A 13,121-nucleotide genomic window follows, 5' to 3' on the forward strand; every position below is an offset into this window, starting at 1 on the left:
GAAGATAATTTAAACCACAACAATTTAAAAAAAGGAAGAAATTTGAAGTCAAAGGAATAAAAAATCAAACCAATGTGCACAATAATTAGGCTATTCCATGTTAAAAACCAAGGAAGAAGAATATACTATTAACGAGCTACTCCTATCAGAATGCAACATTTGGAGCAATATTTGGAACTAAAATTGAACACTCCACTATCTGAGGAAAAGAAAATCCTTATTGAAGCTCTCTTTCTTCGTCTATCACGTCTACTCAGAGAAATCTTAGAACTTACTTACTACAAAATAATACACGTTTTCAAGTTTTTTACTATCCTAAGATTTACTACTTGTCCTAGCAGAGTGGTTAGGACGCTAGGCTTAAAATCCTTTGTCTGTGAGGACAAGGGTTCGAGTCCTGGTGTGGCTAGTTATTTGGTTTAGAATAGGGGCCAGTGGCATGATTCTTTAAGCTCAATCAGAACCAACACAGCTCTAAATGGATACCTGGGAAAGAGTGAGTAAAAGCAAAGGATGTCTGCCCCCCCCATCCCCCCTTTAGATTTCCAGCCTGGAGGACCATGAAACAAGGATCAGCACTTCTAGTAGAAACTGCAAAGTCCAGTGCTGTATTTTTTAATTTTTGTTTTACCTTACCTATAATTTATAATTGTTTAAAAATATTTTTAGGAGCCTAGCTACACATTAATAATGCTTTTTGATATTTCAATTGTCAGGTTTAATTAATCATGAAGCATTCCAGACACAAAATGAAGAAACACCAGGATCTGCTTATTAAGCAATTAATTAAAAAAAACCTTTTCCACAAAATGAGTTTTTCAACAAAAAGTAAAGAACTCCATTAAACCAAAAATGAACAAAAATAGAGTCAAATAATCTACCAAGCATACAACTACCACAAATCAGTATCAGTAAATAAATGAAACCCAAAACGAACAGATATCTAAATAGATAACAAGTCAAACTCAAAACGAGCAGAAATTAATATGAGTAGGGTTCAAAACCCCTATGATTTCTAAAACCCAGAATATAATTTGTACTTTACTGAAATTCAGACGAATTTACTGAAAAAAATGTGCATTGTCAATTTAATATACATATGCAGATATCTATTCCTTAGATCTTAATTAATTTTTGATTTTTTAAAGTTATAAAAGTGAAAACATTTAAAAGAATTTTTTCAGTAAAGCACAAATTATATTCTGGCTTTTAGAAATCATAGGGGTTTTGAACCCTACTCATATTAATTTCTGCTCGTTTTGAGTTTGACTCTGCTATCTATTTTAATTTCTGTTCGTTTTGGGTTAAAATATGTAGGCTAGTCACAATTAAAAAAAAGTCGCACTTAAAAGGCTTTAATCGTCCTCGGCCTCATCCGAATTTAGTGTCGAATTCTGACAGAAGGGATCGACTTGTTTCCTATTCTTGATAGCCCGAGTCAGATCGCTGGGGATCACCCAGTCATGTACTCCACTTGACGACCTGAGAACAAGTTGCTTCGTTTTCCTCAGGGACGAAACACTCGAGGCATTTAGCCAATTCCGGTTTTTAGCTTTGATGACTGACAAAATCAAGAACTGTCTATCTGCTCCAGCACTTGAATGGGGCAAGCTGCAGAGAGTCAGAAAGAACTTGGGTAATTATGGGAAAAAATCGTTTCCAGCAGCGTCTTTAAAAAGAGACAAGAATAACTAAAAAACGTAGCAGATGTTATGAGAGTCTAGGAAAATTTTCTGAAAAACAAATTAAGCCGTCATACCAGTCCTGATTTTAAATAGTTTGCCTTTCAAAGCAAGTATCAAGAAGAAGCCGAGAGAAAAGTAGAGATTTAAGCGCTAGGGTTGACGCGAAATCGAAAAAATGAGAGCAATAGTAGCCATAATATCTAACGTAATCGAAATCAAATTTTGTAATGAATGGACCCTAAGCTCTTTCCCTGAATTCATGGAAAATAACGAAAGTTTTGTTTACTACAAATTATGACTTTTTTACTCGATTTCGGGAAATTTACTAGATTTTTTTTTACAAGATCTAGTAAAATCCTACCTGATTAAATCAGGGTGGCAACCCAGATTTATACTTTAGCCTGCTTTTTACATGCTTGAGAAACTTTTTGAGAAATTTTTAACGACATAAACTCTTTTTAAAATTATGACACTAATAGTAGTATTTAATTTTTGATTTCTTCAGCTCATTTTACGAATGAGCTCTTTTAATACGTTGAACAAAATGGCTATCTCAAATTTTGATTGGAAGTGTTTGGGGAAACAATGGGCGTGGGGGGGGCATTTTGTCCTCTGATCACTTTCGACTAATAAAAAAGGCACTAGTCCTCTCAATTTCGGATCGAATGAGCCCTTTTTGAAGTTTCTACAAAAAAAACTTTCTATAAAAACCTAATATGAACCAAGGGCATAACTTAAGACGCTTGTCCTGGGGGCTATCGGGGGAGGGGAGTGTCACCCTCAAATTTCCAGACCTTTCAACTACGTTGAACAACATTAATATATCAATATGTTGATCGGAAATGTTTGGGGAAATGATGGGCGTGGGGAGGGGGGGGGGATTCTACTTCCGTTTACTTTCGACTATTAATAAGGACAATAGGCCTCTGTATTTCCAAAAAAAATAGCCCTTTTTAAGTTTTTACGACAACGCTTCTTAAAAAAACCTTTTATGCCCCCAGGGCATAACTTACAACCTTAGCACTGAGCTGTGGGGGGTCGTCATACTCAAAGACATAATTTTCGACCCTTCAACTACCTTCAACAAAATGGCTACATCAAAATGTTGATCAGAAGTGCTTGGGGAAATGATGGGCCTGAGAGGGTGGGGGTATTCGTCCTCCGATTCCAGTTCTAATTTCAAGAACTTTCAACTATGTTGAACACAATGGGTATCTGAAAATTTTGATTGGGTGTGTTTGGGGAAATTGTGGGCGTGAGAGGGGGGTTACTTACCATCCAATCACTTTCGACTATTAAAAAGGGCACTAGCCCTCTCAATTTTCAATAAAATGAGCCCCTTTTGAAGTTGCTACGAGAAAGCTATCTATAAAAACCTTATATGCCCCCAGGGCATAACTTGCAACCTTTACCCTGGGGGCTCTGGGGGATTGGACATCCTCAAATACACAATTTCCAGAACTTTCAACTACGTTGAACAAAATGGCAATCTCTAAACTTTTATTGAATGTGTTTGGGGAAATGGTGGGCGTGAGAGGGGTGTTAGTTGCTCTCCATTCACTTTTGACTATTAAAAAGGGCACTAGCCCTTTCAATTTCCAATCAAATGAGCCCTTTTTGAAGTCTCTATGACTACACTTTTTATAAAAACTTTATATGCCCCCAGGGCATAACTTATAACCCTTGCCCTGAGGGCTCTGACGGGGTTATCATCGTCAAAGACCGAATTTCCAGAACTTTCAACTACGTTGAACAAAATGGATATCTCAAAATTTTGATTGGATGTGTTTGGGGAAATAATGGGCGTGAGAGGGGGGTTAGTTACCCTTCAATCACTTTCGACTATTAAAAAGGGCACCAGCCCTTTTAATTTCCAGTCAAATGAGCCCTTTTTGAAGTTTCCAAAACATCGCCTTCTATAAAAACCTTATGTGCCCCCAGGGCATAACTGTCAACCCTTGCCCTGAGGGCTGTGGGGGGGGGGGGGTGTTGTCATCTTTTAAGGCATAATTTCGAAAACTTTCAGCTACGTTGAACAAAATGGCTATCTAAAAATTTTGACTGGATGTGTTTGGGGAAAAAGGTGGGCGTGAGAGGGGGGTTAGTTGCCCTTAAAATACTTTTGACTATTAAAAAGGGCACTAGCCCTTTGAATTTCCAATAGAATGAGCCCTTTTTCATCTTTCTGTGACAAAGCTTTCAATAAAAACCTTTTATGCCCCCCAGGGCACAACTTATAACCCTTGCCCTGAAGACTGTGGGGGAGGGCCCTACTCAAAGATATAATTTCCAAAACTTTCAGCTGTGTTGAACAAAATGGCTATCTCAAAATTTTGATTGGATGTGTTTGAGGAAATGGTGGGTGTGGAAGGGGTGTTAATTGCCTTCCAATCACTTTCTACTTTTAAAAAGGGCACTAGCAATTTTCATTTCCAATCGAATGAGCCCTTTTTGAAGTTTCTACAAAAACGCTTTCTATAAAAACCTTATAGGCCCCCAGGGAATAACTTATAATTCTAGCCCTGAGGGCTGTGGGGGGTTGTAATCCTCAAAGACCTAATTTTCAGACCTTTGAACTACGTTGAACAAAATGGCTATCTCAAAATTCTGATTGGATGTGTTTGGGGAAAATATGGATGCGAGAGGGGGGTTACTTGCCCTCCAGTCACTTTCGACTATTAAAAAGGGCACTGGCCCTTTGAATTTCCAATCGAATAAGCCTTTTTTGAAGTTTCTACAACAATACTTTCTATAAAAATCTTATATGCCCCCAGGGCATAACTTAAAACCCTTGCTCTGAGGGCGGTGGGGGAGTCTCCTCCTCAAAAACATAATTTCTATCAGGAAATCAACTACGATGAACAAAATGGCTATCTCAAAATTTCTATTAGACGTGTTTCGGGAAATGGTGAGCGTGGAAGGGGTGTTAGTTGCCTTCCCTTTTTAATAGTCTCCCAACTATTAAAAAGGGCACAAGCCACTCCAATTTCCAATTGAATGAGCCCTTTTTGAAGTTGCTACAACAACACCTTAGATACAAAGTGCCCTGGTCTATTACAAAGAAAAAAATATTTATAATGTTATAAATATTATTATTACAAAGAAATAATGATATAATGTTGGCATTGTGCCAACATTGTTCTTTACTTAGGCAGCGCAATAGTGCTGCCTATGATTATTAAGAAAGTTGATACACTCATACAGGCGTGTCAACAGCCATAGAAAATAAAACCATTGTAAATGATAAAAAATAAATTAAATAAAAAAAATACTAAAAAGGCAGAAAAAGACTAAAGTCATATTGTCAGTTCGCTTTTATTTGACAAAAACTATTAAAATGATTTTCATTATTTCAAAAATATTTTAAAACTGCCAGAAGCCTATCCCTAAACTATATGTGTTCCTCTTTACAGATTGTTGAAAATAGTACAATAACAACAATTTAACTTATTGGATTAATTTCAGAAGCAGAAAAATCATTGCAGATGGAAATAAACCCCTATGGGTGGCTTACCTGCATTCATAGGTTTGAAGACTACTAATGAAGCAACTGTTATGTATTTATTCCCTTCCAAAATTTTAGCTCCCTCTCCAAACCACATTTTCAACAGGTTTATTGGTAGAAAAGTAGGATTTTTTTTGGAAAACCATAAAAATCTTAATATTCCATGGAGAAAGTGCTGGTTCAAAGGCCCCACCTCTACATAAATGCTTGCTTTGTTTATTCTTACTAAGACTACAGATTTTAGGGAATTACTGGAGACAAGTTTTACTGGTGACTTCTTGTGGTGAAAGAAACATTGATCATTTTATGTATTTTTTAGAATTTGTTTTCAATGGATGAGTTTCAGTTGTATGTTGCCTGTCTTACTTGACAGTGCCATACTTCTTTCCTTTTTAATTGTTCTTATAGTGTTTTCAGTTGTATGTTACTGTTTCAGTTGTATGTTGCTTGTCTTACTTGACAGTGCCATACTTCTCTCCTTTTTAATTGTTCTTATAGTGTTTTCTGAGACTTAAAATTACAAATTTGGCCCATTAGGACTTGTGACAGTGGTACCAATTGAGTGGCAAGGGGGATAAGGCAAGCATCTGTCTTATCCCCAGGAGAATTTATAAAAATGCCTTTTGTGGTGTTCTCACTGAAAAATACTCTTTGTTGATATTTTCATGAAAAGAGGTTCAAAACAAAATTGACCCCCATAGATTTTGAAAATACATTTTGCCCCCCACATCACATTTTCAAGAATTGTTGCCACTGACTTGCAATAAATTCATTTCGTTTAATAAATCCAATCTTATCTTAAGCCCCTCCCTTTTAAATATGTTATTAATAGTTTATTTAGAATGAACAACGAAAGATAAGGAACAGTGAATCCATGAAACACAAAAGAAACCAAAACGTAAAATCGAACAAATTTATTAAGTAGCTGTCTAGATAGCAATAAGAAGGGCATATTCAGGATTTTTTTATGAGGGGAGGGGGGCGTACAATATTTATTAGTGCATAAAAAATCTGTTTATATGCATTTTGTTACATTTCAAGGGGGGTTCAAACCCATATATATATATATACATATATATATATATATATATATATATATATATATATATATATATATATATATATATATATATATATATATATATATATATATATATATATATATATATATAAATATATATATATATAATATATATATATATATATATATATATATATATATAAATATATAATATATAATATATATATATATATATATATATATATATATATATATATATATATATATATATATATATATATATATATATATATATATATATATATAAGAAACAAAACTTAAAAAAAAAACAAAAAAAAAAAAACCGGTCGATATGTATGCGCATATCAACTCCCAAAATAAAAACTAGGTACTCTGGTGAACTTTTTTGTATTAGAACCGTTACCGTAGACAGGCTTGAAATTTTTTTTTTTAAAGGAATTGGAAACAACTAAAAGACACAAAAGAAAATTTTATTTTATCTATACATTACAGAATATAATAAAAAAGGAATGAAAAGTGGTCAAATGGTAACCAATCCCCTCCCACGTTCTTTTTAGCTGCTCTTCTCCCAAAGAGGGGAAGAAAAAAATTCTGAACACGGGTCTTTAACTTTTCAGAACATCGACGAAAAAAAAAATTAATTCAAGACGACTAGAAAAAAATAAACGAAAAAAAACTGAATGTTTAATATATTTATACAATGATATTAATTCCTGGAAGTCTCCTTACTCTAAGTAAGGAGCAACCCGGCTTAATAGTAACTAAAACTCTAAAACACGGAATTTTGATACCAATAGATATATCAAAAGCATTGGCTTAGTATGCTGGTTCCAAATATACAAGTTTCATGAAATTTAGGGTAAGACTCAAGTCTCTGATTAGTCGAAAATATGTTTCAAAGTTGAAGTTAATTGAACTGATCAAATAAGGCACGGGATACATTACTGACACTTCGTTTGCATGCAATTTCGTTTTTATGTTTTTTTTTTTTTTTTTGCCCTAAGCACCTTTGGAGGCACATGAGGATCTAAAGTCTAAGGTAAGGATTCTGCTTCACAGCACTTGCCTTAGATTAAGCTCACCCAAGGTTGAATGTGTCTTTTATTAGGATATGTCGTTCAAACTTTAAGATCCTGTGTCAAAGATTAGACAGCATATTCTAAGATTAGACTCAAGCTTCAAACACGTGGCCAAGATTAGGCTCCACTGTTGTCTATCAGTATATTTAAAACTGTGATGTGGTACTAATGATTTTAAATTATTTAGCTGCTAAAGAGTGGATTTGCTGGCCAACTACTGGGTATCTTACCCTAATGGAAAAAGAAGAAGGAAAAATCACTTACAATGCATCTCGTCCCCTTTCAATTCTTCCTGTCTCATGTTCCAATATCCTATCAACCTCATCTTCTAAAACATTCCTTTTCACAGGTGGTAAAGCAATCCCAACACTCAACTTAGAAATATTTTGAACAGAGGGCTGCACCGGTTTAGGTGCAGATACATCCATAGCTTCACCATTGGACACAAACTCAAAAAGAGTTACATTATTCACTGGGACTATAAATAACAATTCACCATTTTTTAAATTGTAGCTCTTTATATCTCGAGAGGGGGTTGACTTAATTTCTGATGATTCGGGGGATCTTCTATCTTTACAAATCATAAAACTGAAACTCTTCAATCCAAAAGAATCATAAACCTAAAAAAACATGTGTAATGTAAAAAGATTTTAAAAAATATATAAAAAAAGGTTAGCAGCATAAAAAAGAAATAACAGTGTCATGGCATAAAAAATTAAGCAATACCATAAATTAAACACATAAACTATATACATAAAAGCAATATACACAAACTGTCTGACAGATAAGTGGAGTACAAATTCACAAGAGATCAAGGCAGGTGAGTATTGGGGACGGTACTACTCAAAGTCCTTCTCTGGACAAACATATAAATGTGAATTTATTTCAGAGGGCGGAAACATTTTTTTCGGGACAGGGGTAAATTTAATACAAACAGGCAAATTACATAAAGAAATAAGAGAGGAATCAAAAGTGTCAAGATTTTAGGGGTAAGGGGGCATGGAATAGGAGGGTCTCCATTCCTACGGGGGTGGATTCGAATTTGAAATTGATAAAGAAAAGGTCAAAACAACATAAGTGAGCATATTAGAGTTGTAAATTTGTTACTTGGGACCTTTAAGTATAACACAGTTGATCAAGGAGGCACACTTGTGCCTCTATAAAGAGGCGACCCACCACAATGTTAAGCGATTTCAGGTCCTAGAGGTCGCAAACAGACGGCGGTAATTGCATTTTGTAGCCCAAGCTCAAACTAAGAAACTTGCAAAATTTCATCCTCCTCCGACTTTATCTTCATGGGGTAAACTGGGCCGAAAGTTTGGACCCTCCCACCACAGCCCCCTTTAACGTTGTCCGATTGGGCTGAAATTTAGAGGTTAAGCTTTCCTAGGGCCCAGGAGCTTATCCTCGAAATTTCAGCTCAATCCGATCACTCCTTCCCTGTTTTCAAAAAACCAAATATAGCCACTTAAAATTCATCTCTTTTTTTTTTGTTAGCCACGCCTACAGGCCACAGTTGGCAACGGATCCGGTTGAATGAGGACTCATTCGAAGCAGAATTCGACCTGTTAGGGCCTTTTGATATTTTCAGACCGAAAAAATTATCCCCCGAATTTACATTTACGAAAAACCTCGTTTTCCTATATTAGCCCATGTTAATTTTTCCCTCCACAACCCCCCTTTAACGTTGTCTGATCGGGCTGAAATTTAGAGGATAAGCTTTCCTGGGGCCTGGGAGCTTATCGTCGAAATTTCAGCTCAATCTGATCACTCCTTCCCTGTTTTCCAAAAACCACATATCAAGATTTTTGGGAATTTGCTTGCGTCGAAAATACCTTCTATTTGCTAAACAACAATTACTATTGTGTTTGTATAGTCCAGCGGCTAAGACTTCAGACTTTCAGGCGGAAAACTCGGGTTCGATTCACCATCAGAGCAACTTTTTTATATACTTTGAAAAGAAACTCAGTTTCTTTTTTAAATTATTTGAAAAAAATTACGTTTTCTAAAGAGTTAAAGAGGCTGAGTTACAAGGTCGACCCTTAAAACGTACAGGGATTAGGAGGCACAGTTGGGGGCTGTTAAAGAGGCTGAGTCACAAGTTCGAACCTTAAAACGTACAGGGATTAGGAGGCACCCTGTACGACGTGATTTGAGTATTCAGGAATTAAAAGCCTTAACACAAGAATGTTCAAGAGCGGGGGTTTGGGGGGCGGAAGCCCCCCAACTTTAACTCCTGACACGATCAGCTAACAGTTAGTCAAGCAATAATAAGTAATAAACTGTACAAAAACGTGCAGAAATTATTTGAAAAAAACTACGTTTTCTAAAGAGTTAAAGAGGCTGAGTTACAAGGTCGAACCTTAAAACGTACAGGGATTAGGAGGCACAGTTGGGGGCTACCACCCCCAAACCCCGCTTTCGCAGCCTTTAAATATAAAAAAAATTTCTTTAAACTGAAAGTAAGGAGCGACATTAAAACTTAAAAAGAACAGAAATTATTCCGTATATGAAAGAGGCTGTGCCCTCCTCAACGCCTCGCTCTTTACGCTAAAGTTTTTATTGTTTAAAAAAAGAGTTGTGAGAAAGTCAAACTTTAGCGTAAAGAGCGAGGCGTTGAGGAGGGCACAGCCTCTTTCATATACGGAATAATTTCTGTTCTTTTTAAGTTTTAATGTCGCTCCTTACTTTCAGTTTAAAGAAATTTTTTTTTATATTTAAATGCTGCGAAATTGGGGGAGTTGCGGGATGGTATCCCCCACCCAGTGCCTCCGAATAACGAGACGTTTTAAGGTTCGACCTTGTCGCTCTGACTCTTTAACTCTTTAGAAACCGTAGTTTTTTTCAAATAATATATATATAAGGCTTCCTAAGAAAGAAAAGACAGCCGGTGAAAAGGCTGAACTGTTCTTCCTCAAGTAGATTTAGCAAAAAGATGTAATCCAAAAGATCCACCTTAAAAAGAAAAAAAAAATAAGATGAAGAAAGAGAAATATCCCAAATTTTACTTGCTTCATATACAAAAAACAGAATGGAATAGAGAAACAATTTAAAAGATTTAAATTGATGCTGTATGATTTTCTCAGTCACGAGTAACAGCCTTGTTAAGGAACTTCCTGGCCGATGGAAATTATATGATGACCTTAAACTTGTTGAAACTTGCTATAGAAATTTAAAAAGACCCTACAAGCATCCTCAATGACAATGCACAAGATGCCTCAAACTTGGAGATGAGAGTGAACCCCTTTAAATCCATGATAATGCCAATTTGTTTTCTTAAATCCGTGCCCCACTTTCTTAATTCTACCCCTCCTGAAATTTCCTTCTCCACCTTTCCTTCTCCTCCATTGTCTAACGTTACAATTTCTTCTAATTTAAAGTGGAAAATCCATGTTAAAAATATCATCTATAAAGGTAATGTATCTATCTTCCTCCATAAGCTTCTAAATAAATTTGGCATCTGAATGGGACTTTAAGGATTTACACTTCCTTTGCCCGCCCTCATCTCGAATATAGTTTTCCAGTATGGCACCCTGGCATTTCCAGGGAAGAGTCAGACAAAGATGAGTCTATTCAAATAAAAGGCCTACGAATAATTTTCAAATAAGGTAAGACCCATAATCTCTGCTTCCAAAAAAAGCTAGGTGTAAAACGTTTGAATGCAGGAGAGGTATGTTGTGCCTCCGTTTTTTTTTTTTAATATTCAACGACAAACCCGCGAGCGATTCGAATTTGGTCCTTTGGTCTTGTGATAGCAATTTTTTTTTAACTAAACATCTTTTCTTAAATACTCAAATTGTCTATATTGAAATTTTAGCTGAATCTACTGCTAGATATTGAAAAAAAGATACTTTTTTCCTGGAAGGACAGATCTTTCTCCTGAGACTACGTAGAGGACGGGGTATGCTCCAGTAATATTTTGTATCTTTGATACCTCCCCACCTGAACTGAAGTAGCTACTAGTACCAATGCTCTTGTCAAATATAATCATGGCTGGGTAAGCAGTGCACAGTGGCGTCGTTTGGGGTTGAGCAATCACTCCCCCCCCCAATAATCTGGATAAAAAAACTATTATATAGCCCATGCCCCTTGACTCTCCGGATGTAGACCCCCCCCCCCCCACCCGCACACACAAAAATGCTGAAACTACGCCCCGGGCAGTGCATACATAATAAAAATATAATTTCTGAGTAGAGAGGATCATATGGACCATAACTGTCTTTTTGAAAAAAAAAAAAAAAAAAAAAAAAAAAAAATTATCTATGACTTAATCTAGAGTTTGGAATTTGACATTTCAAAATAAAAAGTATTACGTTTTGCAAAAAACCAACTCCATGAATCATTACAAAATAACCAGCGATAGTGTTCTAATCCATAATGTAGCTATAATGGACGTAGAGAGAGGCTTGGAGCTTATACTAAATCATCAATTAAAATTTAGCTCTTACACAGAAATCAATGCCTCAAATCGTAAAACACATTTCCAGTCATCAACCAGTAGTCCTAACCATTTTATAGAAACCCCTTTTCAGGCCAAACTTAAAAATGGTTCAATTTTAGCTGCATTTCATCTTGAGAAGGGAAAAGTATCTCAACTCAAGTATTACCAGACTAGTACACAGTTTTAGGCACAAATTATACCATGAGAGACTATCAGCATTTAAAATACCACCTCAGTATACAGGTATAGGCGATGTGAAGTTATTTAATGCACACATCGATAAATGAGCTGTATAACACACCATCCCTATTGAGCAGAATAGCAAGAGACATATAAATGGGCAAACTAAGTCAATCCTCAAGCAACATGCACGTCCTAGGGTCAGAAATAGTTTGCTTGGAGCCAGGACTGCTAACTTGTGAAGTAGCCTTTCAGAAAATGTTACTACTGCACCATCTCTTCAAGCATTCAAGAAGACATTAAAAAGTAGTGGTAAACAAAGTTGTGGAAATTGGACTTGGAAGATCAAATGTGATTGGATCCAAACGAATCAAAGCTACAATTTTTTAATGCAATAACGAAACAGTATAGAGAATCAGTCATCATCAACGAATCAGTCTCAAGAATGGATAAATTCATAGTCACTGCGATATGATTTAAGTCATTAACGATAAAACAAATTGTATTCTCGAACAAGTTATTTATTTTTATTTTCTTTGACATACGAAGGAAACTTAAATTAGGAGATTTCAGTATGTATACTTTGCATAGGTATTCACCCTCTTATAGCAGGCTACCTTTTGGACTTGTCTCATTTACTCACAGCTTTGATTTCTTTTCTAGGAGTGTAATTTTTGAGAGTGCGGTCTTTAAAATGAAAGTTTACTTCATCTAAAAAAAAGCAGTAGATGGTGACAAGATATAATTAAATATTTAATATAATTATCTAGTTAAATAAGATGTAATTAAATGGTCTTCCAATACCATTCTACTTCAAAGGGTTAGTTTTTCTTTTTTTAGCAGTTAAGACGACTTGGCGGAGGTCCTTGCCAAAATTTCTACTTTAATCATTTTCGCTTCTTTTCTGTCCACTGGGTGACATTACCCATGTTTTCTAAGCTATTTAATTTTATTATTCATTAATTACTTTTTCTTATTTGTCATACATTAAGATATAATAAAATAGAGTCATTAGAGTTAAATACAGTTACATAAGCGCAGCGTTACACAAGAACAAACTACCTGCTAAAGCACATCCAAGAACAAATTCCCTGGGGAATCCCATGAAAATAATGACGCTTAAAACTGTTCAATATTTAGACCAAAAAGAAAACAGGTTCAAAGCACCTTTTCTGAGATGAATCCAACT

The 13,121-nt window shown here is 35.5% G+C and overlaps 1 protein-coding gene across 1 annotated transcript in view; it reads right to left on the bottom strand.

The window, feature by feature from the left end:
- LOC148939865 (nuclear protein localization protein 4 homolog) overlaps positions 1–13,121 on the bottom strand; it is a 217,502-nt gene that overhangs the window by 194,204 nt on the left and 10,177 nt on the right. Inside the window, exon 3 of the mRNA XM_089106457.1 lies at positions 7,576–7,931. Coding sequence (XP_088962583.1) covers positions 7,576–7,931 — 356 coding nt within the window. The remainder of the gene's footprint in view (positions 1–7,575; positions 7,932–13,121) is intronic.

The sequence above is a fragment of the Artemia sp. Qi Xiang Cuo genome, chromosome 20 (genome assembly GCF_049724085.1).
Source record: "Artemia sp. Qi Xiang Cuo chromosome 20, ASM4972408v1, whole genome shotgun sequence".
Lineage (NCBI taxonomy): Eukaryota > Metazoa > Arthropoda > Branchiopoda > Anostraca > Artemiidae > Artemia > Artemia sp. Qi Xiang Cuo.